General features: G+C 64.5%; 1 protein-coding gene across 1 annotated transcript; it reads right to left on the bottom strand.

Annotated features, from left to right (window-relative positions):
• On the bottom strand, window positions 1-27,497 carry LOC117650877 (peroxidase). Its single transcript, XM_034394499.1, has 15 exons — window positions 27,207-27,497; window positions 8,031-8,186; window positions 7,469-7,545; window positions 6,010-6,100; window positions 4,770-5,158; window positions 4,383-4,556; window positions 3,953-4,305; window positions 3,567-3,813; window positions 3,326-3,453; window positions 3,138-3,247; window positions 2,934-3,026; window positions 2,649-2,818; window positions 2,386-2,494; window positions 2,197-2,299; window positions 1-1,320 (listed from the first exon to the last, which is right to left on the bottom strand). The coding sequence occupies exons 1-15, from the start codon at window positions 27,215-27,217 to the stop codon at window positions 1,195-1,197; spliced, it is 2,337 nt and encodes a 778-aa protein (XP_034250390.1). The 5' UTR covers window positions 27,218-27,497; the 3' UTR covers window positions 1-1,194.

The following is a 27,497-nucleotide window of genomic DNA, read 5'->3' as shown; positions in this document are numbered from 1 at the left end:
TCCAAAGACTGTCAAGTTTATTTACCAGTTGAAAACAAATTGTTCGCATGTGTAATATTTACAAAACAATACATTTAATCTTGGTAGTCATCTATCGAGAACAATTATTCGTTACATTCATTTGTACAGTATACAAAATATCTTAATTACTTTGAGCTTCAGAACACTTTCGTCGAACTGGAAATCGCACCAGGCCTGTCAGGTTCAAAAAGCGCAACATTGTTTTTGGTTGGGGGTATTGAGTGAATCGAAAATGTATCTCTTAAAGTAAAAATTTCGTATCCTTTCTTCTCATTTTAATGGATAGGAAATTAAGAATAACGTTGTGCTGTATAAACAAGACCGAGCCAAGGCACCTCCGGATCGAAGCCCTTCGAAGCAGCGGTAATGGCTTCATGTTTCCATGTTTCCAGCTTGCAGTTCGAGGATGGAAACCCGTTTTCCTAATAGCCAACAACTCACAAAATTGAATTGAGAAATAAATAGTCAGTTTTATCTGAACGTAGAAAACAATCTCTTAAGGCTATGTCCAAGGTCTTATACATAATTATAACGTAGAAAAAAGTATTAAGTTTAAATGTACATGCTGGGGATAATGGAAGTTTTCTGTTTGGAACCTAGTTCCAAATGATTGGGTAGAGGGGTACAAACCAACCATGGTTCTGAAGATAAATGACATCTAAAACACATCGAATGACTATTATGAAACATGCACTACATGTGGAGGTGAAGCTTATCAATTAACACGCACAACTCGTCTGGTAACTAGCAATATGGCTACATATACAACACTCATGAGCAAAGGGATTGTGGAGGATGCAGAATGAGCAATAAATAACAAAGGCATGACTATCCTAGGGGATGAACACAGGGCGCGGCCGGGGGCCGGCATGGCGTGGGCCCCAAGCCCCAAGCCACCGGACGTGCGTCTCTGCGCCGCCTAGCAAGGCGCGTCACCAATCGGACCAATCGGACCAACCGGTGGCGCGGCTAAGGCGACGCCCACAAACGGACCAATTTCCCGCCAAAAGTGTTATCCGCGGCGAGGCCGTTCAGCAGAAGCCTTCCGGAAATCTTTTAGAAGCCTTCCAGAAGCCTTGCCGACCGTTTGGCGGTAAATGGACCTAAAGCAAGTGTGTGGACGACGACGACGGGCGCGTGGGGCCAGTGGGGTGGGGTGGGGGTGTCGTGCGTTTAGTGCTCGAAGGCGGGCGCCATGCTAGCTTTGCCGTGGAAGGTGGAGGCGGACCGCTTGAAAAGGAGCGACGGGTTTATGAGAGGAGCGATGACACTGTTTGGCACGGACAGCCCGTCGGCCACCTGTCAGAGAGAACAAAGCAACAGGCGTGAAGTGGAGCACGGAATGGAGCACGGAGAAGACGGTGGAGAGCGGAGAGGAAGCAGGAAATGTCGTGCCGGGCCACGCAGAGCCACGCAGTGCCACGCATGCGCTCAGTCGGCTTTCAAGCTGTCGCGGAGGGCAGTATGCGGGCAGTATGGTTCTGCTTTATGCGGATGACGCTCAAGGCAGCGCAAGCCGAACTTAGTTTGTCCCGCCACAAAATAAAAGGAAAAGTGGGGAAAAAAATAAATAGCTAAGATGGAGAGAGGGTGAAGATATGCTCAAAACTTGAAAAGTGCTTTTCCCATTGAGTAGGAATAATAAGTTTACAATTACAGAAAATTGGCACATATTATGGTACACAAGTATCAAAAGACTTACCAAGGAACAACTTGTTTACTTTTAAAAATGTTACTAATGTATATATTTACACATCGGTCAGAACAAAGGCACAAACTACTACTAATGTACTTTCAGCAACTGGATAGAATCAAACCAGAAACCTTACTCTAATTCCGCTAGAGGCGCACTAAATGTACTGTGAACGTTATGAAACGGGCGAGGCGGGCTAGTCTTATCCTGAAAAACTATTCAAAAGATTGTAAAAAAATAAAAAAGTGAAAAATAAAATAATAAAAACAGAAATAGTCATTGTATAACGGAAATATTCTCTTTCGCTTGGAATTCGACTGAGCCCTGAAAACCCTGCTCGCAAATCAAGATGGCCCGGGCAGTGCTTGTGAATGGTGGCAACTCTAAGGGGCGCGCCTCGGTCCGGCTGCTGCTCGGACTTGGTCCTGGTTCCTTGCCGCGTTCCGCGCCCTGGACGTGCTCTACAAGTGCACGTTACTCACGAAGGGCACGCTGTTGCCGGCGGCTGCCTGGCCGCTGAAGTCGGCCCACTTGCTGTAGTCCAGGCTGGGCAGGATGCCGCTCTTGCAGGGCACGCGGGGGTTGCTGCAACACGGAGGGGTTAATCGCCTGCTCGTCACGCCGGCCTTGTGCCGCCTAGCCCATGGACTCTATAGAGCCTTTCGACTTACATCTCGTGGTCGGGGAGGACGAGCGGGTAGACCTGGATGGTGTCGATGAGGTCGGTGTTGTCGCAGATGACGCGGGACAGCTTGGTCTTGCGGATCTCGTGCAGTTGCTCTGCGGAACGCCACGGAGACAGGGTTAGTGTGGGTCAGTGCGCGAGGATGAGGATGGCCCAGGATGTATCGGGCAGCGCCACTGCGAGAAAGTGGCGCGGCGTGGGGCCGCTCGGGGCGGACGCGGGCCGACGGCAGGACGGCGTGGTACTCACCGGGGGTGAAGGAGGACGGCTGGTTGGGCAGCTCGTACCAGAAGCGGTCTCCGCGCCGCGAGTAACTGAACTGGGTGGCGATGATGCAGGCGAAGGTGGGGCCCACCATGCTGCCGGGCAGCGGCCTCTCGGACACGCCGCCGGACCACAGGTCCACGTCGGACGGGTGCCTGCAGCGCAGTAGCGCGGGGGGAGCACAGGGCGTCAGCGCGAGTTCCACCGAGTTCCACCGAGTTCCACGAGGGCAGAGGGCGGAGAAGCCGCAGCTTTCTTTTCGCTACTTACGCGTAGATGGAGGCGTATCGCTTCACGGTGGAGTTGGGCATGGACCCGAGCAGCTCGTCAAACGAGTCGGCCGGCGGCAGCCCGCAGAACTTCCTGCAAGCGTTGCGACAGGGATTAGCATACAGTCACGGGCACGGGAGGCGTGGGGGCAGGGGGGCCTCCAGGGGGGCATCGGGGCACCAGTCAGTCGAGGCTCAGCCGCACCTGAACTCCATGTAGCCGGGGAGACCGAATTCACGACCACGCTGCATGTTGAAGGAGGCGAGGTCCATGCCGAACCGAGCGCCGGGCTTCTTGAACAGGTGGTTGGTGACCTGCGGGGAAGAGAGCGCGTGTAGTACACCCACCGCCAGGACGTACAGTCCGAAGAACGTTTCCAGTGCGAGACTCACCTCCTGAGTGACGGAGTCGTCCATGGCCTGGGCGACCTGGTTCATGAGGCCCATGAAGTACTCGTCCAGCACGCCGGCGCGGTACAGGTCGTAGGGCTGGCGGATGAGGTCGGACAGACGGCGGGAGGCTGCGGAGCACGGATGCGGTTAGGGGGAGCGGACAGGTGGGCGGTCAGAGGGAGGACAGGTCAGCGGCAGTCTGCGCGGCCACGCGGCGCCGGGACCAGAGGACCGCACTCACCGATGAACTTGTGGGCCTTGCTCCACCTCTCGATGGCCGTGGGCAGCAGGGAGTGTCCGAAGCGGAAGGCCGCGGCGGCGAAGGCGTCGATCACGTTGGGGTTCACGTTGGAGTCGTAGCCGTCCCAGTAGCCCTCCTTCTGGGTGAGCAGGCCGAACTTCTCCATGACCTCCTTGCCGAGGATGATGGGGAGGAACTCGTTGTAGGTGATGTGCTGGATCTGGGCGATGATGATGCGGCGCGCCTCCTGCAACGCAAGCAAGTCATGAGCAAGGCAAGCGAGAGTGAGGTCCTACTTGTCGCCGATTCGACATTCGTCGGGGACCGAATCGTGTCCGACGAGCGTACGGGGAACCAATCGGAAGAAGGCAATTAAAATAAATTACCTGGTACAGGGTCTCGTCGTCCCAGTGGGGGTTGACCTGGGCCAGCCCGCGGGCCACGGTGTTGTGCTGCCGGGCCATCAGGGTGTGCATGCAGGTCAGCACCAGCTGCTCGTTGACACGGATCTCGCCCGCCTCGAAGCAGTACATGGAGCGGTTGGGGCGGGTGCAGCCTTCATCGGGGATGTCCAGCTTGAGGGGCAACAGGTCCTTGAGGCCATACTCGTTGAAGACGGGGTTCATGCGCAGCAGGCCGTTGTAACCGCTGCGGAGGTGGCGGGCGAACTTCTCGGTAACGCCGTACACGGTGTTGCCGTCGATCACTCCGGTCAGCGTGTTGAAGGGCACGCGCGATCCTGGGGGCGGGACGGGCAGCACCGTCAGCAACATCGCAAAAAGAAGCTTCAACCGAGAATCGAACCCTTGGCCATACCGAGTCTGCAGCCCGGACGCACGGCGGGGAACGCGCGGACGAAGTCCATGCAGCGGACACGGGTCAGGCGGTAGAAGTAGTCGTCCTCCGGGATGGGGATCTCCATGCAGTAGGGGTTCTTGAGGTGGGGAGGGCGGTCGCAGCACTCCTCGGGCTCGTTCTTGTTCAGAGGGTCTGCAACACGGCAACACAGTGGCATCAGCATTCAGGCGTCCCACACTCACACCCCACAGCGCCCGCCAGGCCGAGCGTAGGCTGCCCTGCACGGCGCACCTGCTGGGCGGGCTAGCCTAGCCGCCGGGCGCTGGCCGTCAGCTGGCCGTGCGGAGCGCCGCACCACGCCTGCCGGCTGCGACGCACTGCGACGCCTAGTCGGTCTTGACTTACCAAGGGGCGTGCCGGTGAGGGTGTAGTCGTGATCCATGAACTGGCCCCAGGCGACCACCATGACGGTGCCGGCGTGGTCGTGGAAGCCCTCGTCGGGGTGCATGGTGCGGGACACGACTCGGGACAGGGGCAGCTGCTGGTTGAGCACGGACACGCGGGGCGCGGTCATGCCGTCGGCGAACAGGGGCCCGATGAGCCTGGTGAAGGGCGTGTTGGTGGCGCCCCAGGTGGGGTGCTCCAGGTTGGTGCACAGCCCGTCGTAGCGGCGGTACTTGCCGGGCCGGCACTCCACGTTGGCGAGGTAGGGCGGGCACACCTCGCGGATCAGCGTCTTGGACGTGTCGATCAGGGGCAGGCCCTTCTCGATGTCCTCGTACGTCAGGCCGTACCTACACACACATTCACATTGCGGTTCAGTCGGCTCGGACCACACCCACATTGCGGTTCGAAAGGGCCCTGCGCGCCCTGCGCTGCCTGGGCAGCGCGGCCCGCGACGCGATGAGAAACGGGCCGCGACCTCGGCGTCCACATCGCCCGGCATCGCCTTGCCCGGATAGAGGCAATCAAGAGGAAATAATTAAAAGGCGATGCAACCGCGCCGCGCGCCGCGCGCCGCGCACCGCCACTGCGAAACGTGTTTATTGAGCCGCGGCCGGCAGGGCATCCAGCCCAGACTGTCAGTCTATTGCGCCGACTGCCACCCAGCACTCGACCGCGTGATCTACGCGCTCCGAGCGACGCGCCGCCGCCTCTATCGTTTGGCTGCTATCTGTCTCCCGCACTCTGAGGGCGTCCGGCATGGGTGCGAGAGAGACAGAGCGCCGGAATGAAGCAGCTGGCCGCCACCTGCCTGCCAATAAGTAACCGATCCGGTATTGGTCGCGCTGCCGCCATGCTGCCGCCATGCTGCCGCTTATCGCGAGCAGACGACGCGCGAGTAACGAACCCGTTGGCCGCGCTCTTGGCAGCTCTTGGCAGCTCGGCCGCTCGGCCGCGCCGCCGCGCCGCCGTCTAGACCGATTTATCCTGGAAGCCTCGGAATAATTCCCCCTCGCCTTCCATGATGGACGCAGCACTTCGGCGACGCATTGGCGGTCTGCTCCACTGCCGTATTGCTCCATCAGCGCGCCGTTCGGCGCCGTGTGTGGTTGCGGTTGTCCGTTTTTACAGACCGGCCGGCCGCTGCGGCCGCGGCCTTCCCTGCAGCCCGCTTTTTGCCCACGCGGCACTCGGTACTTACGCCTTAGCCAGCTGGATGGAGATGTCCAGCAGCAGCTCGCCGACGCTGGCGACGTCTGGACCCGTCCACTGGCCCTGAGGCTGGGACACCTCTGCAAGCAAAAACCACAGACAGCGTTTGAGGCACAGAAAACAAAACAGAAAGCACTGAACGCTTGAAGGGGGTTCGAACCCACTGCCCTGCCGACCAAGTTCCTGAGAGCCCCTCCCCCAGAGACCTTGGCCCGGTTGGGGCCGGTGGCCGGTGCAGCTCGGTGCAGCGCGGTGCAGCTCGGTGCATGCGGCCATGCAGTGCGTCGTGCTAATCGCGTACATTATTCTCTCTCTGTCACTCCCGTGGGCGCGGCCGCCTGCGGGACCCGCGGGTCACCGGGACCCTTTTTTTTTGCCGTCGTCGCCGGCCGCGTGCGAGGCGGCGCGGACAGTGTGGTTTCGTCGCTCTGTCTCTCTCGCACTCGGGAGGCATCCGGTGTGGGTGCGAGAGAGACAGAGCGACGCCCCGGTACGCCCCGGCAGGTGCGCAGTGGTCCCGGCCAGGGGCCCCAGGGGCCAGGGCCGGCCGGAGTGCGGACGGTGCGGACTGCGGAGCGGCGGGCGCGGAGTGCCCCGCAGCGCTGCGCAGCCGCTGGGTCCACGCACGACGCGGGGGAAACTAGGATGAAAAACGCGGGCCCGGTACGCCACGTCGCGTCCCGTCACGTCACGCCACAGCCACGTCGAGTCGGCGGCCCGTCCGCTGCCGTCCGCGGGGGAGCCAGCATTGGCCGCATTGGCCGCCTGCAGCGGCAGCGCGATAGGAATCTGGCGGCCGAGTGTGTTTTTCCTTCTCGGGGGCGGCCGGCCGGCCCGACAGACCGGACCGGTGCGCCGCGGTCCGCGGATGGCTCTCCCAGGGTCCCGCCCCGTCCCGCCCCGCCGAGTGTCCGAGTCCTGGCGTCCTGGCGGAGAGGATTCGTCTCGCACGCGCATTCTGGACTGGGGCCTCGCCTGGCCCGCCCGCCGTGGCCCTTGGCCCCTGAACTGGACCTCTGAACCCGGCGCTCTCTGTCTGTACGCCTGCAGCCACTCGCCGCCTCGCCGCGGCCACCAAGGTGGTCCTGTCCGAGCGCCGCGCCAAAGGGCAGTGCGGGGCGGGGCGGGGCGTGGCAGCGAAAAACGAGCGCAACTCGTCCGGGGCGGTCCCTCTCTGTCAGGCTGCAGCTGTAGAGGGCGTGCCGGTGGCGGAGGCGAGGAGGTAAAAAAAGGTAATGACTTGTCTGTCCGCCGCGCGCAGTCCGCTACCGCTCGGCGCGACGACGTGTTTGCAGCCAAAGTGACAAATGGCAATTAATTGCAGCCTCGCCTCCTGCACGCGTGTTTGTTTCTCCTTCGTTTTCGTTCGCCGACCGCCTCCCGTCCCTCTCCCTCCTCCTGGGCCGCTCCGGTGGGCGGAAAGTGAGGCGAGCAGTGTGTGTACTTACGGATCCTCTTCCTGGCGTTGATGTACGCCTGGTTGACGGCGTCGTACGTGATGCAGGTGTTGGGTCCCCGGTAGCCGCTGCAACAACAACAAAGGCTCAGACGGTGCGACGGAGTCCCCGCCTTTCTCGGGCCGCCCTGGCCGCCACCGTAAAGGCCGTGAGGGCTGTCGCAACGTTCGCACAACGTTAACGTTCGCAACGTAGCCTCATTGGCCCGCCATTTTTTTACGCCCGCTTTATTGGACTCGGACTGGTCAGGGCGCGGCGGCGCGTCAATCGCTGTGCCTCGCCCAGCCGAGCCATTTCGTCACCCCGTCTCTCTCGCACCCGTGGGTGGCCCTTGGGGTGCGACGGAGACGGAGCGACAAAGGGGAATCAGCCTGCTATGCTCGCCCTGCTTGCGCCCCGCCGTGCTGATGAGGCCGGCGGGGAATGCCGCCGCCACGTCGCTCTGTCTCTCTCGCACTCCAGGGCCTTCCACGGCGGCGCGAGAGAGACGACAACGAGGAGCAAGACAACTGAGCGGAATGATCCCGGCGAAGCGACAGAGCGGTCTACTTACGGTGTGCCGCGCAGGGTGTTGACGTTGTAGTCGAAGGCGGACGACCGGCCGGGCCCGTCCAGCAGCAGCGCGCACTCGCTCTCATTGTGCTGCTCGATGGGGGAGAACTGGATGGCCAGCGCGAGGGGCAGGAGCGCTGCCAGCGCCAGCAGCGGCCTGCAACACGCGGACGGCGGGAAGCTTTGTTAGACAAGGCAGAAACAGAAACAGCAGCTGTGGCAGTGCGAGTGCGGCATGGCCGCGATATATTTCACCCCCACGTCAGGCCAGGCCGAGGGCCAGGCCTACGACTCGCTGTTTTTGATTGGCCGGAGAGAGAGGGGGAGACAAGTCGACGAGCTGACCTTGCCGCTGTCCTGGGTCGCGCCCGAACTGCGTGCGTGTGTTTGTGTGTGTGTGCGCGTGCATGTGAGTGCGTGCGTGCACGCGCGCCTCAGCGTCGTGCGCGGAATAGCGATGGAACTCGGTGCGCTGCGGGGGCGCGGCGGGGCGGCGTGACATGTCGGTGCGCTTTTCGACCACATCGCCGTCGTCGGCAGGCTCGGCGACCCCGTGTCACATAAATGCGGTGCACTGCCAGCGATCCGCAGTGAGCGCGCCCCGGCCGTTCCGGCAAGCCGCGCACCGCTTCTTTTAAGAGGCGGCCGTCATGCCCTTCCGCCCCGCCCCGCCCCGGCGACTCGGCCGTGTGCATCGGGAAGGCGGTCAGGAGGCCGGCGGCCCGACAGACTCATTGCGAACAGTGCCATCGTCGATCTGTCACTCTCGCACCCCTACGGTGCGTCCCACGAGTGCGACAGAGACGGAGGGACGAACGCAGCGGCACGGCGCGGTCCTCGCGAGACAAAGGCGGTAGGCCGTCGGCCGGAAAGATGACGTACAGTGCCACGTCAAAGTACGCGGCTACGCGGCCGCCGAGCAGTGCGGAGCACTACAGCACTGCCACTGCACCGGTCCGTTTTTTTTATTCTTCCCGCCGAAAGCGGTGCGACGCAACGCGACGGGACGGGACGAACCGGGCGGAGAGCTAGACAGTGCGTTTGTAACCGGTTGCCGCCGGTGGACCGCCCCGCCCCGCCTCGCCCCGCCCTGGCCGCGCCGCCCCGTGGCGTGGCTTTCCCTCCTCCACGCCGAGCAGGCCGAGCAGGCCGTGCGGAAGCACAGCCGAACATCGGGGGCTGCCGGCCTCGGCCTCGGCCAGCTTGCCAGGACGGCGCACGCTGCAGCACGGCGTCGTGCGCGTGCTCGTAAAACGGGCCTCTCCGCGGGGGTGCGCTAAATGGAGGCGGATGGGTGATTGGTGCTGCTGCCCCGTGAGTGAGAGGGAGACAGCACGACCTGATTCCGAGCACTGCTTTCGTCGCTCTGTCTCTCTCGCACTCATGGGGTGGTCCGTAGGGGTGCGAGAGAGACAGAGCGACGAAGCAGTGTTCGGAATCAGACGGCTAAATCAGCCTGCTGCCATCCGCAGTCGGGGGCAGGGCGAGCGGACGGACCCGGAAGCTGCGGAGCACGGAGCAGCAGTGGCGGCAGTGCGCGCCGCGCGCATCCGGAGTCATCCGGTTCTGGTACCCGGAGCGCGAGGCGAGGGAGGCGCCCGGAGCGGAGCGGCGCCGGCAGTCAGCTCGGCAGCGAGAGCGCAAAGAGCGCCAGCCGCACAATGGGCCGCTAGAAGGTAAAAGCGGGTACCCGGTACCCGGATTGCGCAAGCCAGGGATCGAAAGAGGCCATCAAGGCCGTGCCGCGGGCCGTGCCGTGGCGCGCACCTGCAGCCTGCGAGGCAGCGCGCGGCGGGGAGGGCTGCGTCCGCGAGATGCTCTTCGCGCCAGTAGGGTCGCCTCGCCGCCGCGCCGCCTCGCCACGCCGCCTCGCCTCGCCAACCGAGTACCCGGTCATGACGAAACTCTCCCTCCGATGGAAAGGGTACCGCGACGGGTCGGGACGGGAGGGTCAGCGGGGAGAGTCGCGTTTGGGGGGAGCGGGGGGAGGGAGGTCGCCCAGCGAGGCCGTGCGGAGAATGGCACCGCTCGGTGTTGCCATCCGGGTACTCGGTTCCCTCCCTCCTTCTCCTCCCCCAACGGCCGCCTTTCCCCCGAGCCGTGTGTTGCCACCCGCGAAGTGCAGCGACTACCGGGATGGTACCGAGTACCCGCTTTCGGCCCCGCCTCATCCCGCCTCGCCCCGCCTCGCGCCTAGAAGAAAGCCTCGTTAGCGGGGGCACGGTGGCGTGGCCATGCTGATTGTGGGTACCCGGTTGCCTGTCGGTTCCCGGCCGCGGCCGTGCTGCGGGGCCGAGGGGCCCAGGGGCCGCCACGTCACTGGACTTTCGACGCGGCGTGCTCGCCGTGCCACGCCACGGCCGCGCATAGCTGCGGGTGCGGTGCCAGTGGGGCCATCCGGGCGGCCGCACCGCCCGCCGCACCGCCCGCCCGCCGCCCGGGCCAGCCCCCAAACAACGGGTCTTCCCCGCGCTGGCCGCGCCGCTGGTGCATCGAAACCGGATCGCTGGCCGTTCGACCCGGAGCGAGGCTAGAAAACCGGATAAACATCCTGTTTGCTGGCCGCCGCGGCCGTCGGCATCGTCTTCATCAGAGAAACACGAGACGAGGCCGCGCGGTCCGTCAAACAAACTCCACCGAGAATTCCTCCTCCGTTTCGTCCGTTTCCACCCGGTTTGTCTTTCCACGCACCGGTTGCTGTGGTTTCTGATCCGCGAAAACACGAAACACGACAACACGCGAATGGGCGGCCGGCCACGAGGCGGTGGCACCGCCATGGCGGGGCGGGCTCCGAGAAAACGACACTGCTTCGGATAAGGCGCTCCGGGTAATTGAATCGCCCGGTCGTCCTTGCATCCTTGCGCCGCCGCGGCGCGCCGGCCCGGCCAGGGCGACGCCAGACGAAGCACCGCCGCCGTGCCGCCGCGTGGCACAATGTGGCACAAAGTGGCAGACGCTCTCCGTCCTTGGCCGACTTTATCCGGATCGCGTAGCCGCCGTACCGAACCGGGTAGAACCGGATAGGTCACGTGGGTCGTCGCGAACAAGGTCGCTGTGGTCGCATCGACGCGGGCCCTCGGCGCCCTCGGCCTTCGGGTCGGGCGGACTGTAAGTTCCCGGCCGCCCCGCCCCGCCCCGCCCCGCGGACGTGCGGGCAGTCTCACTTCCCCGGGGCTGACGCTGGCTGACGCAGGTTGACGCAGGCTGACGTCACCGACGTCACCCCCGCCCGGCCTGGCCCGCCCGGCCTCGGACTTCCCTAATTGGCGCGCCAGGCAATGTCTGGACAAAGGGGCGCCGTCGCCGTCCTTTCCTTTCTCCGGCCGGGCGGCCCGGCCGGTTCCAGCTAAGACGCCAGGAGGACTGCTCCGCGGACGTGGAAAATTGGTTTCCAGCGCGACAACGGCGACCTGCTTTGGCGGCGCTGGCGCCCCGTTTGCGATTTGCTGTGGCGACTTTAACGCGCGGAGGAGCAGAGCGAGCAGAGGGCCTTGACGAGCTGCGTCACCCCGACCCGGCCCGGCCCGGCCCGGCCCGCGGTCCAGCCCGCTTTCTACCGTTTCCCGCGGCCTGGGGCTTCCCTCTGGAGCGTTCAGAAGGTCGCTGCGTTGGGCGTCGAGCGCCATGACCGCGCTCGACGCGAACGCGGAACCGCCACTAACATTTACTTTACGGTTGCGGGTCGCGCCGCCTGCGGTTTGCAGCTCAACGACTGCCCCGCACGGCCCCGCACTGCCCCGCACTGCCCCGCACGGCCCCGCACTGCCCCGCACTGCCCCGCACGGCCCCGCACGGCCCCGCACGGCCCCGCACTGCCCCGCACTCTGGCTCCGCGGGCTCGTGGGGGAAGCAAGCGGCGAGCTAGCTGGCGGCAAGCGGCATCGGGTGGTGCGCCCCGGCCAGCTCGCCGCCCGCCGTCTCTCCAGGGTGCTGGAAGAAGCGAAGACCAGTTTGACACTCTGGACGGACTGCCCTTCGAACGAGGAATCCGTTGGCAGTGTACCACCACGTCATTGATTCTGGCCACAAAGCTATACTACTTGTCTTCAGTCGCTCGGTACTGGACTTCGGCACGGCATTTCGGAATCAGCCAGCAGAGGCCACGTCGCGCGGCGTGGAAAACTACAAGGGTCGCGAGCGCATTAGGCCCCTCGCCGCGGAATGTGGCCGACTGTGCGGCGGGGAGAGGCGGGGAGTGGCGGAGGCAACCTCTCTTTATTGGCGAGCAGTGAAAGTAGTGGACACGAGGTGACCGCGTACGCGACGGCGGAAGGGGTGGCCGGCAGGCCCGCGCTCACACTCGCACACACACATACGCGCACACTGCCAACGGCCGCAGAACAAACGCGCAGCCCCGACCACAGCGATCGAATGCAAAGTCGCCGAGAACGTCAAGCCTCCCGACGGACTTCATTTTTCGGGGTTTGGAAGGTGCGGCTGCTTGCAGGGCTTTCGCCGCGCCACGTGAGCTAGTACTGGGGCACGCGCAGACGCACCGCAGTTGATTTGTTCCAGGAAAGATTCGCAAAGTCCGAGGCAAAAACAGAAGTCCGACCGCTGTAGACCAAGTCGGCCACTGCAGTAATCCTGGCCGAGGGTCGAGGGCGGGCGGTGACGAGGGCGGTGACGTCACACGCAAACTAGCCCGCATTCAATTGCTTGGCGCCAAAAGCCCGCTTCGGTTACGCGATGGCGCGATAGTGCGATAGAGCGCTAGTGCGAGTGCGTGCGGCGCTCCCACGCCCAGCGGCGGCAGCGCGGCGGCAGCGCCCCTCGGACGGAACAAAAGCCCCACACCGCGAGGTGGCGCGCCGCGTCTGCGTCCGAGGCGTCGTCGCCGTCCTCCCTCCGCGCACGGGGCGCACGGCGCGGCGCGACGGAGAAGCCTCGTCGTGGCGCACGCCTTTCATAACCACCTCATGACACTGGCCGCCCCGCCCCGCCGCGCCCCGCCGCCCCCGCACCACACCCAGACCGCCAGCCTGCCTGCCGGCGGCCTGCACCGCGTTCGCCACTTGCGAAAAGCGTTTGGCGGCGCCCGCGGCCCGGCCCGGCCACATTTGCATAGCCACACACGCGGAGCCGCGGAGCCGATCGGGCGGACACCGCGCAGCGCACCCTCGTTTCGCGTGAATGCAGTAACGTAAGAGAAGCTCCATTCACTCCACCGGCCGCCGAGCGGAGCGTTTTGCCGCAGCGAGCGTGTTGGTGTGCCTGCGTGTCACGCGGCCGACGGCAGGCCGACGGCAGGCCGACGGACGGGTGCCTCCCGAACACTCCACTCCGCATCGACGCCATCGACACCGTCGAGCGCGTTGCGCGTGTTGCGTCAGGAGGATGACTCGGCCGATGCGCGCCGCCGCGGTCCGCGGAGGGCTCCCTCCCAGCCAGCGGCAGCCCCAGCGCCAGCCCCAGCGCCAGCCCCAGCTCCGGGACGAGTCCGCAGCAGTCTCCAGCTGCCCGCTGGAAGAGAAGATGCGAGATACAGACGCGCACCGCACGCCCGGCCACGCCAGCTAGGCACACGAGGATGCGATGCAGCACGGCGCGCCGCCACGCCGAACCTGGGTAGTAGTTTCAGTTTCGTTGCACCACGCCGCAGCGCCGCAGTGTTGCAGGCGCTGCGGCCGACGCAGCCTGGCTGGCTGTGGCGCTGCCAGGCGGTGCGGCCTGCTGCCCGGACGACGGGGAAGTGCTGCAGGCCGCGGCAGGCCGCTGCAGCCGTACTTGACATTTAGCGCCGCACCGCAAACACGGCCTCGGGGTGCATCTAGTGCATGGCGGCACCGCGGTGCGGGTGGCGGCCACTAGTGGCGCGGCGCCTGGGGCTCGGCTCTGCTCGGGTCGATGCACGCGACCCGCAAGTTCACGGCCGGCCCGGGCGACAAAAGGCACGCCAGCGACCTTCTTCTCACACTGCTCGGGGTGGGGGCGGGAGATGCCAGAGATACCGGCCACGCGACGCGGACCAGCTGGTTTCAAATACGGTGGCGCGACGGGATAGGTCACGACCACGTCACGACCACGTCACGACACGTCACGAACACCAACACGTCACGACCATCGCCGTTTCCTGCCGTGCCGCGCACTTCCTCATGCGTCTGGACGGTCTGGACCACCTCCACCACCTCCACCAGCTCGCCGCCATAAAGCCGTCCCCGCGGGGCGATCGCCGTCCAGCGGGCTCCATCGATCTGTCTCTCTCGCACCCTCGCGGCAAACCCCATGAGTGCGAGAGAGACAGATCGACACCGGGGGAATCAGCCCGCTGGTGTACTTGGTGGCGTCCACGAGGCGAACCGCGAGGGTCACAGTTCGCGGGCCATCGTTGACGCGTCGTGCCGCGCCTGGCCCGCCTCGAGGCAGCCCAGCCGGCCGAAAGGCGCCGAAAGGCCAGCGGAGCGTCGCGGCGCCTCGAGACGCTCGAGAGGGCCGCTGCCGCTGCTGGCAGCCTGCGATGGAATCAGAACCAGAAACCTGCACAGCGCTGCTCCGACACTCGCCGCGCGGCACTGCACGGTGTTACTCGCATTCGTGGTCGGCCGGGCAAGCCCACTAACCACTAACGCGTTGCACGACGCGGTGGCGTTCATTAGAAGAAACATGCCTGCTATTTTAGAATCATGATGGCCGTTTTTCCGCCGCGTGCCGCGTGACGACGGCGCGTGCGTTGCGACGCTGCCTGCCTGCGCTTTGCGGGTGCAGTGCGGGCGCACTGTTTCCGTGTATGCCCAAGTGGCATGGAGACGAACACACGCTCCCCGGCCCGCCCTGCAAATTAAGCCCCCGGCTGCTCCCGGCGCCGCTGGCGAGACGAAGGAGACGATAGGGTCGCGATGATTGCCACCGCGTCGTCGCGTCTCCATTTTCCCGCCAAAACCCTCCCCTCCCCTTTTCATTGGGCGGAGGACGGCGCGCCCGGCTTCCGCGTGCTAATTGACTCTTAACGAGCGCTAACAGCCCCCTCCCCGATGACCCCCGGCACCGCGCCTACCGCGCCTCGCCGCGGGTAAATTGTTGCTTCCGAAACGGGAAAAGGTGGCTCTCGCCTCCGGGGATCACGCGGGGCGCGGTGGCGCGGTACAGCAGCAGCGCGAAGATTCCATTTCGCGAGCGACCAGTCGTCGGGGAGATCCCTCTCCAGACACGAGGAAAAGTAAAATAAGATAAGTGTGTGTACGAGGGACATGAGGGGGGACCCGCTGCCGGCGACTTGCCGCACACGCGATGCGCCGAAGGCGACTCCCCGTCGTCGGCGTGGTCGGCCCGCGCCGCGCCAGCCGCGCCAGTCATCCTCCCCAAGTACCAAACGGCGCTACACGGCGGACGCGAGAAAGTGGACCACGTGCCGCGGTGCCGTCCTGGCCGTCCTGGGGGCCGCCAAGTAGTGTACCGAGTGGCACTTAGTCGGCACGGGCTCGAACACCGCCGCCGGCCCCATGTTGTTGTGTTGTTGTTGTTGTTGTTGTTGTTGTTGTTCCGACTGCCCAATTTGCCTCCTTCCCGACCTTGCGCAGCCTGGTGCGCCTTGTGCCGTCTCGTCCCGCTGGCCCAATCACCCACTCTGGACTTGTGGACCAAGGTCGGCCCGCCCGGCCCGGCAGTGCTTTCGTCTCGTCGCTGTGCCTGGCTGAGCCTGGCTGTGCCTGGCTGTGCCCCTCCTCTCGCACTCATTGGGCGTTCCGTGACGGCGAGAGAGACAGAGCGTCAAGCAAAACGCTGGCAGGGCCAGGCAGGGCCTCATCGCCATGCTGTTCCTTTGCCAGTCTTCATTTGGGGGACTTTCTCCTCCTCCTGCTGCTCCTCCCGTTCCTTCTGCTCCCCCTGCTCCGCCTCCTCCTCCGCGTCGGCCGTCGTCGCCGTGCTCTACGACACTGCAAGTGCAGCACCGGCTGATAGCCCCGCTGAATCCGAACGGGACCGGCGTTCTGTCTCTCTCGCCGCCCGCGCCCTCGCTCGCGAAAAATTAAAAGCTGTGTCAGGAATCGATCGCCCGACCCGACCGGCATTTACACCTGGTGATCGTGGTGATCAACTCTCCGTACTTCCGTAAAATTGTGATGTCTTTTCAAGCCGATAGTCTTTTGCTCCGCCTCCCGATTGCAACATGAGTTGAATGATGGTCCAGAGAAAGGTGGCATGGATCCTCTACCGTCGGGTCAGGCGATCGAATCCCGACACAGCTTTTCATTTTTGTTTGACCGGCTGTCCCACTGCGGTTCAAACCCGTTGCCTCACCCAGCGAAGGTTACAGTGGCCGAGCGCGGAAAGGTATCCGCAATCGACTTTTGGATGCGGCGATCGAATCCCCGCACCCACTAGTTTTTGCTGGCTATACCATGGTGGCTGAAACCTCTGGCCTAAAGGACTTAGACCCACGCTCGAGTTCACATGAGCTGCGGTAGCCGAGAGCGGGGAGGCGTCGGGTGCCGACATGAAGGTCCGACGTTCGACTCCCGTCCCATCCGGAATGTTTTTACCAAGCGTGCATCGCACGAAGGCGGTTCAAGTATACAAAATCGGCCGGCAACTAGCTTGCCTCTCATAGCCCAGTGGTTCCGCTGCTGGGCAGGGTGACGCAGACTCCTGACTACCAGTAGTATGGCCCCTGAGTGGGAAGGGGGCCGGGGATCGAAACCGGACTACTGGGAAAGGTGGCAGCCTGGCCTACTATGAGAGGACTCCTCCACATCACAGATGACGTGACCAATGACGGGGCCACTGCGGTTTAACTCTGAGGTTGCTCCTGTGATGAGATGGGGGAACTGTCTGGTGAGCACCACTCCCGCAGGGAAGAGGGCCGGTTCGCCTAGAGCCCGCCGGGGTGCCCTCTTTCGCTGAAATTTTCTTTATCGTGCGTTGATTTTATTCTGTTGTCCTGAATTCATTTTAAAGTTAAAATATGTTTGGAAATTATTTCAATGAAAAAAGAACAAAAAATACGATTTTAAAAAAACGATATACATGGTGCCGTTTACCGTCGCGGCATGTCTCTGCAGATAAGGGGCAGGGACTTAAACCACCGAGGGAAGAGAGAGAGAGAAAGGGGGGGGGGAGGATGGTGAATGTTACGGGTGAATCGGGCAACGCAACGCGCCCTCGGGCCTTGGGGCACGGATCCAGAAAAAAGAGGGGGCTGCGGGCGGAATGGGAAACCAAAGCTCTGTCTGCAAGTCAAGCTGCGCTGCGCTGTGTTTCGGAAGGTCCGGGAAGGTCCGGGAAGGTCCGGCCTCCCTGCGCCACGCACTCACGTGCACCACGACGCTGGTGTATGTGTGTAGCAGTGTAGGCGACGAGTCGCTGCAGTCACCTGGAACAGAAAGAGGGGCTGGGTGAGAGACCGAAACGCGGGAAGCCCTTCGCGGCAAGTCGCGGGGACGTCCCGTGGCCGGGCGGCGCGGCGGCGCGGCGGCGCGGCGTTGTATGGCGGGCGTGGGCACATCGCTTGACCATCACAACACTTTCTAAAAGGCGCTGCAGCTTCCGTGGCTGTCACCTCCCCCTCCCCAACCACCTCTATTCAGAGCTGGAAATCAGCATGGCGCCACATTTTTCGCGATCCTCCACGACACACACGCACACACACACACACACACACACACACACACACACACACATCCCCCCCCCACACACGGTCACAAACGCACCACGCACAACACACACACACGCCTCGATCTGTTGGGCCGTTTCGGACGATCGCCATAAGCTAATGTTGTTGGCTTTTTTTGTTTGTTTTTTTTTCGCGCCACCACTGTGCAGCAGGTGGCGCGTTCCGCGCGTTCCTCCGCTCCATCGGTACTTTCTCCCCCGCTGTGACGTAAATGTGCACTCGACACACTGGGCGCCGGAAAGCATGTTGGGCCGCTGATGCAAGCCGCGGGCTTTGCGCGGCTTTGCGTCTATCCGTCCCCTTTTCGTTACAAAGCGACTGCAGGGTTGAAAGCCTGCAGGTCCCGTGGTCTCAAACGGACGAGGCGTTAAAGGCTTACCCTCTCTAGTGTAGCCTTTTCACAGAAAACTTCGTTCTTGTCCTAAGAAAATGGGACCCAGCGACTGGCGAATGTTCTTCATTCTAACATATCCTGAACATGCACCGGGTGCCATCCCATTTTCTAGGGAAGCAAACAAGTCCTGCGCAGACTCCCGGGCGACCCACTGGGGGCCGGGCCAGGCCGGGCCGGGCCGGGCCAGGCCGGGCCAGGCCGGTCCAAGGACGCCGAGGCTCTCTAGGCCGAGGCGCTCACCGCCTTCCGTCCGTCCAGACAGTGGATCACCCTCTTGATGGATGCCTTCGGTTCCTTCGGTCCTTCCATCCAGTTTCCCTGCGCCTTGAAGCCACATGAGGGATTGCCGAATACGCGCTGCTTCCGTCGCTAGCTCGGCTGGCGTGGCCAAAACACGCCTCGCGCGCCCGGGCTGGCTGGGCTGGCCGGGCTAGTTGGACCGCGCCACGGGGACCGAGAGGGACCTAGAGGGGACCGAGAGGGACCTAGAGGGGACCGAGAGGGACCTAGAGGGGACCGAGAGGGACCTAGAGGGGACCGAGAGGGACCTAGAGGGGACCGAGAGGGACCTAGAGGGGGCCGAGAGGGACCTAGAGGGGACCGAGAGGGACCTAGAGGGGACCGAGAGGGACCTAGAGGGGACCGAGAGGGACCTAGAGGGGACCGAGAGGGACCTAGAGGGGACCGAGAGGGACCTAGAGGGGACCGAGAGGGACCTGGAGGGGACCGAGAGGGACCTAGAGGGGGCCGAGAGGGACCTAGAGGGGGCCGAGAGGGACCTAGAGGGGGCCGAGAGGGACCTAGAGGGACCTAGAGGGGACCGAGAGGGACCTAGAGGGGACCGAGAGGGACCTAGAGGGGACCGAGAGGGACCTAGAGGGGACCGAGAGGGACCTAGAGGGGGCCGAGAGGGACCTAGAGGGGACCGAGAGGGACCTAGAGGGGCCGAGAGGGACCTAGAGGGGACCGAGAGGGACCTTGAGGGGGCCGAGAGGGACCTAGAGGGGACCGAGAGGGACCTAGAGGGGACCGAGAGGGACCTAGAGGGGGCCGAGAGGGACCTAGAGGGGGCCGAGAGGGACCTAGAGGGGACGGAGAGGGACCTAGAGGGGGCCGAGAGGGACCTAGAGGGGGCCGAGAGGGACCTAGAGGGGACCGAGAGGGACCTAGAGGGGACCGAGAGGGACCTAGAGGGGACCGCGCCTCGAATGTGGGACAGCCGAGCAGAACACGGCGCGCCGGTCAAGGACGGCCCGGCACGGCCGCAACCAAGGACCTGTCCAGGGCAGGCTGTCCTGCGGCCGCCGCCGCGGACGCGTCCACTGGACAAGTACCATCCGTTCGGGGAAAGGGAGAACCCTTGACCCATTTCCACGATCCATGTGGTCCAGTGGGTGCTTAAGTGGCCGCCATGAGGGTTGTCGTCATCAAAGGCGTCCAACTGCCGTTCACACCGCGTGTCCCTTCCGTTCCCTTCGGCCCTGCGGCCTTCCCCAGAGAGGCTGTCCCGCCCCGCCCTCGCGCTGCTCGCGCTGCTCGATGACTGCCTGCCTGCGTTTGTCACTGCACTTCTTGCCTGCTTGCCTGCTTGGCGAGGGTGAAAGCGGTGAAAGGATTAGCCAGTGGAGCGTGACCCGGCGAGGCACCCAAACATTGCAGCATTGCAGCATTCAGCGCCCTGGCCAAGGCCCTGGCCGCGCGGACCCGTCGCCCAGTCGCCACCAACCTGCACACGCTACACGACAGGAGGCTCGATAGTCGACTTATCTCTCATCCGCTTCCGTTCTCATTCCGAAAAAAAAATGCGAGGCTCGGTTCGGCGTTTCATAATTGTCCGGCCGAACGGGTCAGTCCGTCAGTCGCGGCGGCCGTGTTACCCAGTCCAGTGTGGTGCCGATCCCCGCCGATCCCCGCCGATCCCCGCCGCCGCACGCAGCTCCCCCTTTCGCGTTCGCTTTCTTTGCCAAAAGTGGGGGAACTCCTCCGAGAGTTCCAGGGCGTCCGGCCGCCGTGTCCGGCGGCGTCGTTTCATCCCGCCGCTACGCCGCTACACTGCGACAGCTGCGACACTGCAACCCAGCTGGCCGCGGTCCAACGGCGCCCTCTGCCAGCGGCGAGCGCAAAGCGGCAAAGCCGGCGGACGAACGCGCCGCCGGCACATGTAAACATTGCGCGCGATGCGAGTGCGGTTGCTAAACGAATCGACCGCCACGCGCCGCCACGCCTCGCCGCGTGGCTGTCTCTCTCGCACGGCCACGGGCCACGGAGTGCCACGGAGCATCCCGCGGGCACCACGAGTGCGACGGCGACAGAGCGACGAAAGCACGGCTTGGAGTCGGCCTGCAGCCCAGCCGTATCGCAGCGAGGCGATTTCATTTTCTCGCTTCGCTAATCAGGCCTGTTTCCCTGGTCCCTGCCGAGGGGGCGGCCTGGGCCTGGGCGGCCGGGGCCCTATCTTGCGGACCATCTGTCGGTAGAGAAACCGCCGCCGCCGCCGTCGCCTAGGGGCACCTCTGGGCACCTCGGCAAATCAAATCTGCGCTCTGCAGAGCGATTCCGCGTGCCGTTTTGTCGCTCTGTCGCTCTCGCACTCATGGGGCGTTCCGTGGCGGACGTCGAAATGAGCCTGCTGCGCAGTGTGCGCACTCCTCGTTCTGGCGGTTGGTGTTGAGCGGCGTTTCCACACTGAATCGCGGGGCCGGGCCGGCGCGGCGGGGCGCCGAGCAGCCGGACTCGACGCGGATGGTCAGCGCGCTGGACGGGCGGGGCCAGACGGCCGGGCGGCCAGGCGGCCTGCCGGACCCCGCGCGTTGCACAACGCGGCCGACGCGGCCGACATTTTCGGGAGGCTCGCGCCTCACGGCCTCACGGTCATGAACGTGCGGCGTGCGGCGGGGCGGCCCCCTCCTCGGCCCTCGACGTGCTGGCCGATGAATGGGGGCTAGCTCGTCCGTCCGCCGCCCCAGTGCAGCGAGCCAGCCAGCCAGCCAGCCAGCCGGCCAAGGCGGGGGCGGCCTTGGCGGCGTGCACCCGGAACGCGCGTCCTTCTTTGTCGCGCACTGCACCGACTGCAGCGCGCTGCAGCGGGTCGGGCCGGGTCAAGGAGCGCGGCGCAGCGCGACACGTCTGGTGCCGGCGTCGCGTCGCCGCGCCGCTGCAGGCAGACCCAGGCAGGCCCGCGTCGCCAGGGGTCGGCGAGGCCGAAGAGCGCCGAAGAGCGCCGAAGAGCGCCGAAGAGCGCCGAAGAGCGCCGAAGAGCGCCGAAGAGCGCCGAAGAGCGCCGAAGAGCGCCGAAGAGCGCCGAAGAGCGCCGAAGAGCGCCGAAGAGCGCCGAAGAGCGCCGAAGAGCGCCGAAGAGCGCCGAAGAGCGCCGAAGAGCGCCGAAGAGCGCCGAAGAGCGCCGAAGAGACAGACGGCTTCGAGTTTGGTGCACCCGTTGCTTGACTGTGTTTGTCGATGAGTTTCCTCTTTACTCCGATTTTAGGCACTGGGATCGCCTCTGGACTGTGGACGCATTCCGCAGGCGTACCTCGAAAACGTACAGAGGCGGCAAGCGCAGGCACTACTGCCGAAAACAAACGGTACCTCCCTTGCCAAAATGGTAGTCCTTACAGGCAGAAGCTGTCAGATCAGTTCGAGCGGGGATTGCAGCGGCCCCGGCCGGACCGGCAGTGCAGTCGCAGCCCGGGCGCGGCGCGGCATGCAGGACGCGGGATGCTGTAACAGGTCGGCGCGGCTCCGAAAAAAAGGTCACAATGCGAGCGAGACTTGCCGCGCGTCGCGGAGCACGCCGCCGATGGCTCCATGCTCCATGGCGGCCGGCCTTCCGGAGACTTGAACGCCGGCGGCGTCCTGGCCGCCGCCTCGCCGGCCACGCCAACGTCTCAATCAATCTCTCCGCGGAGTGCGGGGAACGGGGAATCGTCTGCCCGGGCCGGCCTCGCGCCTAGCGCCTCGCGGTATGCGGGGGACGAGGGGTGCGGCGCGCTGCAGCCAGCGCCTTGCCGCCTTGCCGCCCCGAGGCCGCAGCGACGGTAACGATAAGTCCGATCTAGTCTTCTGCTGCACTTTCTCCACGGCCGTTGCCGCTTCGGCTTTGCGGCCTTTGTTTCCGCCAAACAGATTTCTTTGCCTTCGCCGCGGTTATCGCCAGTAAAACCAACAGACGCCTTTCTTTGAGGAGGCTGCCCTCTGACGTCCAGAAACTGGGGCCGCCGCGCCGTGCCGCCGGCGGGCGTCGAACCCGTGACGCGTCCTGCCGGTGGCGGGTGGTTCGGCCGCTGCAGCCATGAGACTTCAGCTGCAGCCCAGTGCTTCCGAAGTGCAGTTGCGTCGCTCAGTCTCTCTCGCACCCATGCATTGCCCCATGAGTGCGACAGAGACAGAGCGACGAAAAGGCTGCTTGGAATCAGTCTGCTGGAGAACGTGCTGGAAAGGTGTGAGCGCAGATCTGGCGTTCTGCTGGCTTGGCAAACACGAGTGTGTTTTCCTGCGCGCCGAACACCGAGCGTCGCAAGCGTTGTAATCCCCGAGGACGACGGCGTGCAGTGGCACGCGGCGGCCACGCTGACAAAAATGAACGACTTTTTATGGCCGGGGTTATCTCGCTGCCGCCGTAGCCACTCCATCAGGCACTGCCGCTACACGAAATGCCGTTTTAAACTTTTAACTACTCCCAACTTGTGTATTGCGGCAATAACATTATAGAGGGGAAACTTGTCGGCGCCCCAGCCAGCCAGTCCGCGGTGAGTGCTAGCCGGTAGAGCAGCACTCCAACACGGTCAACACGCCGGAGGGGCAGAGGGACAGAAAGCAGGCCGGAGCCGACGGAGCAGCAGTCGAGTAATAACCACCGCCGCCTGCTTCACGCTTCGCCCGCTCTTCTCTTCCCGGCACCACGGCGCTGCACGGCGCCACCCGAGGCTCCATCTCCGAGGGGGTCACGGCCGGGCCGCGGGCCGCAGCGGGCCGGGCCGCCTCTCACTGGGGCAGAGCACCGAGCAGGCGATACCGGGCGGCACGGGCGGCAGCGAGGGGGAAATCACTCGCGTAATAGTCGGGTCACCGATTCCAAGTATTACGCGTAATAGTAATAGCGTAATAGCCAATTTTTTTAAAATTTTCTCTATTTAGGGTCCGATTTTAGCCTAAATATGGATATTTTGGAGCGTAATAAGCCTTTTGTAATAGCGTAATAGAACGTAATAGGGAGTAGTCGGGTCACAGCTTTTAAGAGTGATTTCCCCCTCGGGCGGCAGCGGGTGCCTCTCGGCAACACGTCTGCGCGTTCCCTTTGCCGCGTGACGTGAGCGATTAATCGATCAATCGAAAATGATCTCGGATATTTTGTTGATCGGACGGGAATCTAAGCTGGGCACGCCGGCACGGCCAATATGTGAAGTATGGCCACATGTGTGTGACAAATCCAGCTCTCTATGACAGCATGCAGGTCGATGCTCTTACCTATACTAGTGGTTTTAAGTATTGTCTGCGTCCGGCAGATTCCTTTTCATACTGTATTCCTTACGATTACGGAAATGGGGATTGAATAAAACAAACGACGGTACCAATGGATAGCCAGTCCATTGAACTAGGAATCCAGTGGCCGTCATGTGGCCAGCTAGGTCGCGGCCCCTCTCGGGCCCCTCCCGTCGCCTCCGCTCTCCTGCGTGCTCCGCCACTCCGCCACGCTCCCCGGCCGCGGAGTGCGAGTTTGCCGATCCCGGCTAGACAGCCTGCAAGTCACGGCCGTAAACAATACGCGCATTACGACCACGCCGCGCCACGCCACGCCACGCCACGCCACGCCACGGCACGGCACGCCACGCCACGCCACGCCACGCCACGCCACGCCACGCCACACCACGGCAGGCCACGCCACGCCACGCCACGCCACGCCGCCAGCCCAGATCCACATTCAAATACATTGTGGGGCGTGACCGCTGCGCAGACCAGCAGGTGGTTGGGCCGGAGCGGCAGGCTGGATTCAAATCAGTGCTGTCTCTCTCGCGCTCATGACGCGTCCCGTTGGGCGATGCGAGAGAGACGGAGAGCCGTGTCCTTGCACGGCTTTGGCTCGCCCGGCTTTGGCTCGCCCGGCTTTGGCTCGCCACGCGCCCCGCCGGCCGACCCGCTCGGCATCCTGCCACCGCCGAAGCACTGCGAAGCACCCGAAGGCTGCCTGCACGTCACCGTCGAGACCCTGGCCTGCCCTGCCCGGCGTGCGGTGTGGCCGCGCGCCACGCGACCATGGCAGTGCGGGGATAATCCCCCAACACTTCAATGACGCCGTGCCCGTGCTGTGCCAGTGCCGTACCGCCGTACCGGAGCCGCCTCCGCAGCCCGCGCCCAGGACTCCACGGCTAGGCTGCTGCACTGCCGCCAGCAGCACTAGGCTCATTCCGGACAGTGCTTCGTCGCCGTCCGCCTGGTGCTTCGAACTTCGCCCCCTTGCGGACCAGCGTAGTGTTCCGGATTGGGTGGGCGGTCAAAACCCGATGACTCCAGAGCGACTCTAGAACTCGGCCGGTGAATGCAGTGCCAGCCGCAGGCACTGCCGACGGGATAGCTTAGGCCCTACGCCAGCCTACTGACAGTGCCTGCGGGCGGCACTGCATTCACCGGCCGAGTTCTAGAGTCGCTCTGGAGTCATCGGGTTTTGACCGCCCACCCAATCCGGAACACTAGACCAGCGCGACGAAGCCGCGGTCCGGAGTCAGCCTTTATCCTCACCGGCCTGGCCCACGCCTTGCTTGGCGTGCTCGGTGCGACGGCTCCATCTCAATCCCGCCTCCAGCGGCACCGGCTCCGGGCTCTGGCCCCCGGCACCGCGACGACGCCTCCGTGTGACGTCAGCGTGGCGCGGACTACAGGTGGAAGGGTGACGTCGCGGCAGGCAGCCAGGCAGGCAGCCAGGCGGCCAGACAGCCAGGCAGCCAAGCGGCCAGGCAGCCAGGCGGGCAGCCAGGCGCCGTGCCAGTGACATAATGGGCGACGTAACCCCCGAGGCCGACCGCTCCGCTCCGCGCATGCGCCGTGCCAGCAGCACCAGCCGCCCCGGGCCTTTGTTTTGATTGGCTGTTTTTTGGTGCATCCAGCATCCCCCATCCAGACATTGTACTTGTCGCTCGGCGTTTCGCAGAACCGGGAAATCGCCGTTCATCCATCCGGCACCAGTCCGACGTCGCGCAGCGAGGAGACGGCCGCCTCGCAGGCCTCGTCATCCACACCGTTAGGTGCCGGGGGCGGCCGGGGGCGGCCGGGGGCGGCCGGGGGCGGCCGGGGGCGGCCGGGGGCGGCCGGGGGCGGCCGGGGGCGGCCGGGGGCGGCCGGGGGCCATCCAGCTTAACAAGGCCTCGGAGTCGCTGTCCGGACGGACCGATGTTGGCCCGCGCACTTTCACGGCACCGCCCGGGGCTGTGCGACGGCAAGTAGTGCCCTGCCCCGACAGTCGCTACGCCACCCCACCTGCCTACGCCCCCTGCACCCCCTCCACCTCGCGCTGCACCGCCTCGTCTCTTGGCCAAAACTCGCCGTGCTGTACTCCATGCCGCACCGGCGTGCTGGCTGATCTCTCTCGCACTCACAGGGCGTTCCGTAAAGGTGCGAGAGAGACACAGACACCGCGTCATCGTTGTGCCGGACGGTGATCTCCGCGCCTCCGCGCTGGCTCGGCTTGGCGGCCGGCCTCCGCTTGGCCGGCCTACTCGGCCCCTCGAATGAAAACGAAAGTCCGCGCTCAATTAGCGCCCCGCGGGTGAAGTCTGCCGATGAATGGGGCCTCGTTGGCCGCCTGGGGGAGGACGAGGGGAGGACGAGGGGAGGACGAGGGGAGGCCCAGGAGGGCGTCACGCGCGTCTCGCGGCCCGCAGCGCCGCCTTCCGGGTCGGGGTGCCGCGGCGCCCCGGTCGGGGTGGACGAGGACGAGGACACTGAGCTCATGTCGAAACGCCATTTCGAGCGAGATTTGGAGCCGTCTTGACAGCGGCCGATGCTGTGTCGGACTGCGGCCCCCCGACGGCTGGCTCCGGCTCGGCTTCGGAGGTGTCACGTTGCCTAACCTGGCCGCGCCTCCTCGGCCCGATCGGTTAATGAGGATCCCGTCAAGCTCCCGGCGCGCGGCTCCGCGGCTCGGCGCCGTCCGGGACGACCCAACGGGGTTTGGAGTGGCTGCTGGCTCTGCTGGCGCTGCAGGCTCCACGCCGCAGTGTGCCTGGCTGGCCGTTGCGTTGCGGCTGGGCCGCGGCGGCGCGGCGTGTTCACTGCGAGGCGCGGGTCAGATGAGATGGTGCACCGCGGCCTGCCGGCTTGCCGCTCGGCTCGCCGGCCCGCCTCGGCGTGGCGCAACGCCGCAGCAACGCCTCGCCGATCCAGGCCCCGCAGTGACCGCTCCACCAGGCTCCACCAGGCTCGGCCGCTCCGCCCCGCGCCGTGTTCCCACCACGCCCCCCGCGACGTGCATGTCCACGTCCGCGACGTAGGTGTTGAAGTCCCCGACAATGCGCTCGCACCTCGCACGCACCGGCCTCTCCCCCGCGGAGGCCCTCGGCGTCTCTGATCGAGTGGAGCGGCCGGCTTTGGTGCGCCCGCGACGCCCGCGTGCGGCACGGCCAGCCAGCCTGTTGCCGCGAGAGGCGGGCAAGACGGCGGCAACAGGAAGAGAAAGAGAAAGAAGAGGAAGACACCACGGAACCCGAAGGCACTGAAGGGCTTTTGCAGGCGGCGGCGTGCACGGCGCGTTACGGTGCTATTTTGTCTGCCGCACTCCACGGCGTGCACGGCGCACGGCCCGGAGACCCCTCGGGAGACCCAGACGCAGGAGAGCGTGAAAGGACCTCTCCGTGTCCCTCCGCAAGACTCCGCCTCCACTGGCTCTGTTCCGACTGCGATCGCTATCTCTCTCCCCGGGCGCCGAGTCACCGAGACACCGAGGCGCCAAGGGGTGGCGTTTATGTAAAGCGGGCACCGGGTCCCGAAGGAGGGCGTGGACTTCCCCGCCCCGCCCAGGCCGAGCCACCGCGCCGCCACGCCTGTGGTAGCTTGCGGCCCGCCGGCAACGAAGAGCAGCTTCCACAAACACAACGCGTTTCGAAGTAAAACTGCGTTCATTGGTGCTACCACCGGCAACACCACCGCTAGGCCGCTAGGCGCTCGGCTCTGCGAGAGGCACTCACCTGGGTATCATGGCGGCAGCGGGGGAGCGCCCGGTCTCTGTAATCCACGGCTCCGAAAGCAGTCCAAAGGTAGGCGTCAAACTGCAGCACACACAACGCGACTCGCCGCGCGGGGACCACGGCGGGGACCACGGGGAGCACGGGGACCACGACGGGAGCTTTCACCGAGTGGCAGTCGCAGTCAGGCCGCGGGGAGGTCGCGGCGACGAGTGAGCGGCAACTGTGGAGCCAGAGCTGGCGGAGCTGGGCGGGTACGGCTGGGGCTTGGGGACGGACTGTGCTGTGCTGCGT

The sequence above is a fragment of the Thrips palmi genome, unplaced genomic scaffold (genome assembly GCF_012932325.1).
Source record: "Thrips palmi isolate BJ-2018 unplaced genomic scaffold, TpBJ-2018v1 HiC_scaffold_5, whole genome shotgun sequence".
Lineage (NCBI taxonomy): Eukaryota > Metazoa > Arthropoda > Insecta > Thysanoptera > Thripidae > Thrips > Thrips palmi.
This window is presented reverse-complemented; position numbering and strand designations above follow the sequence as displayed.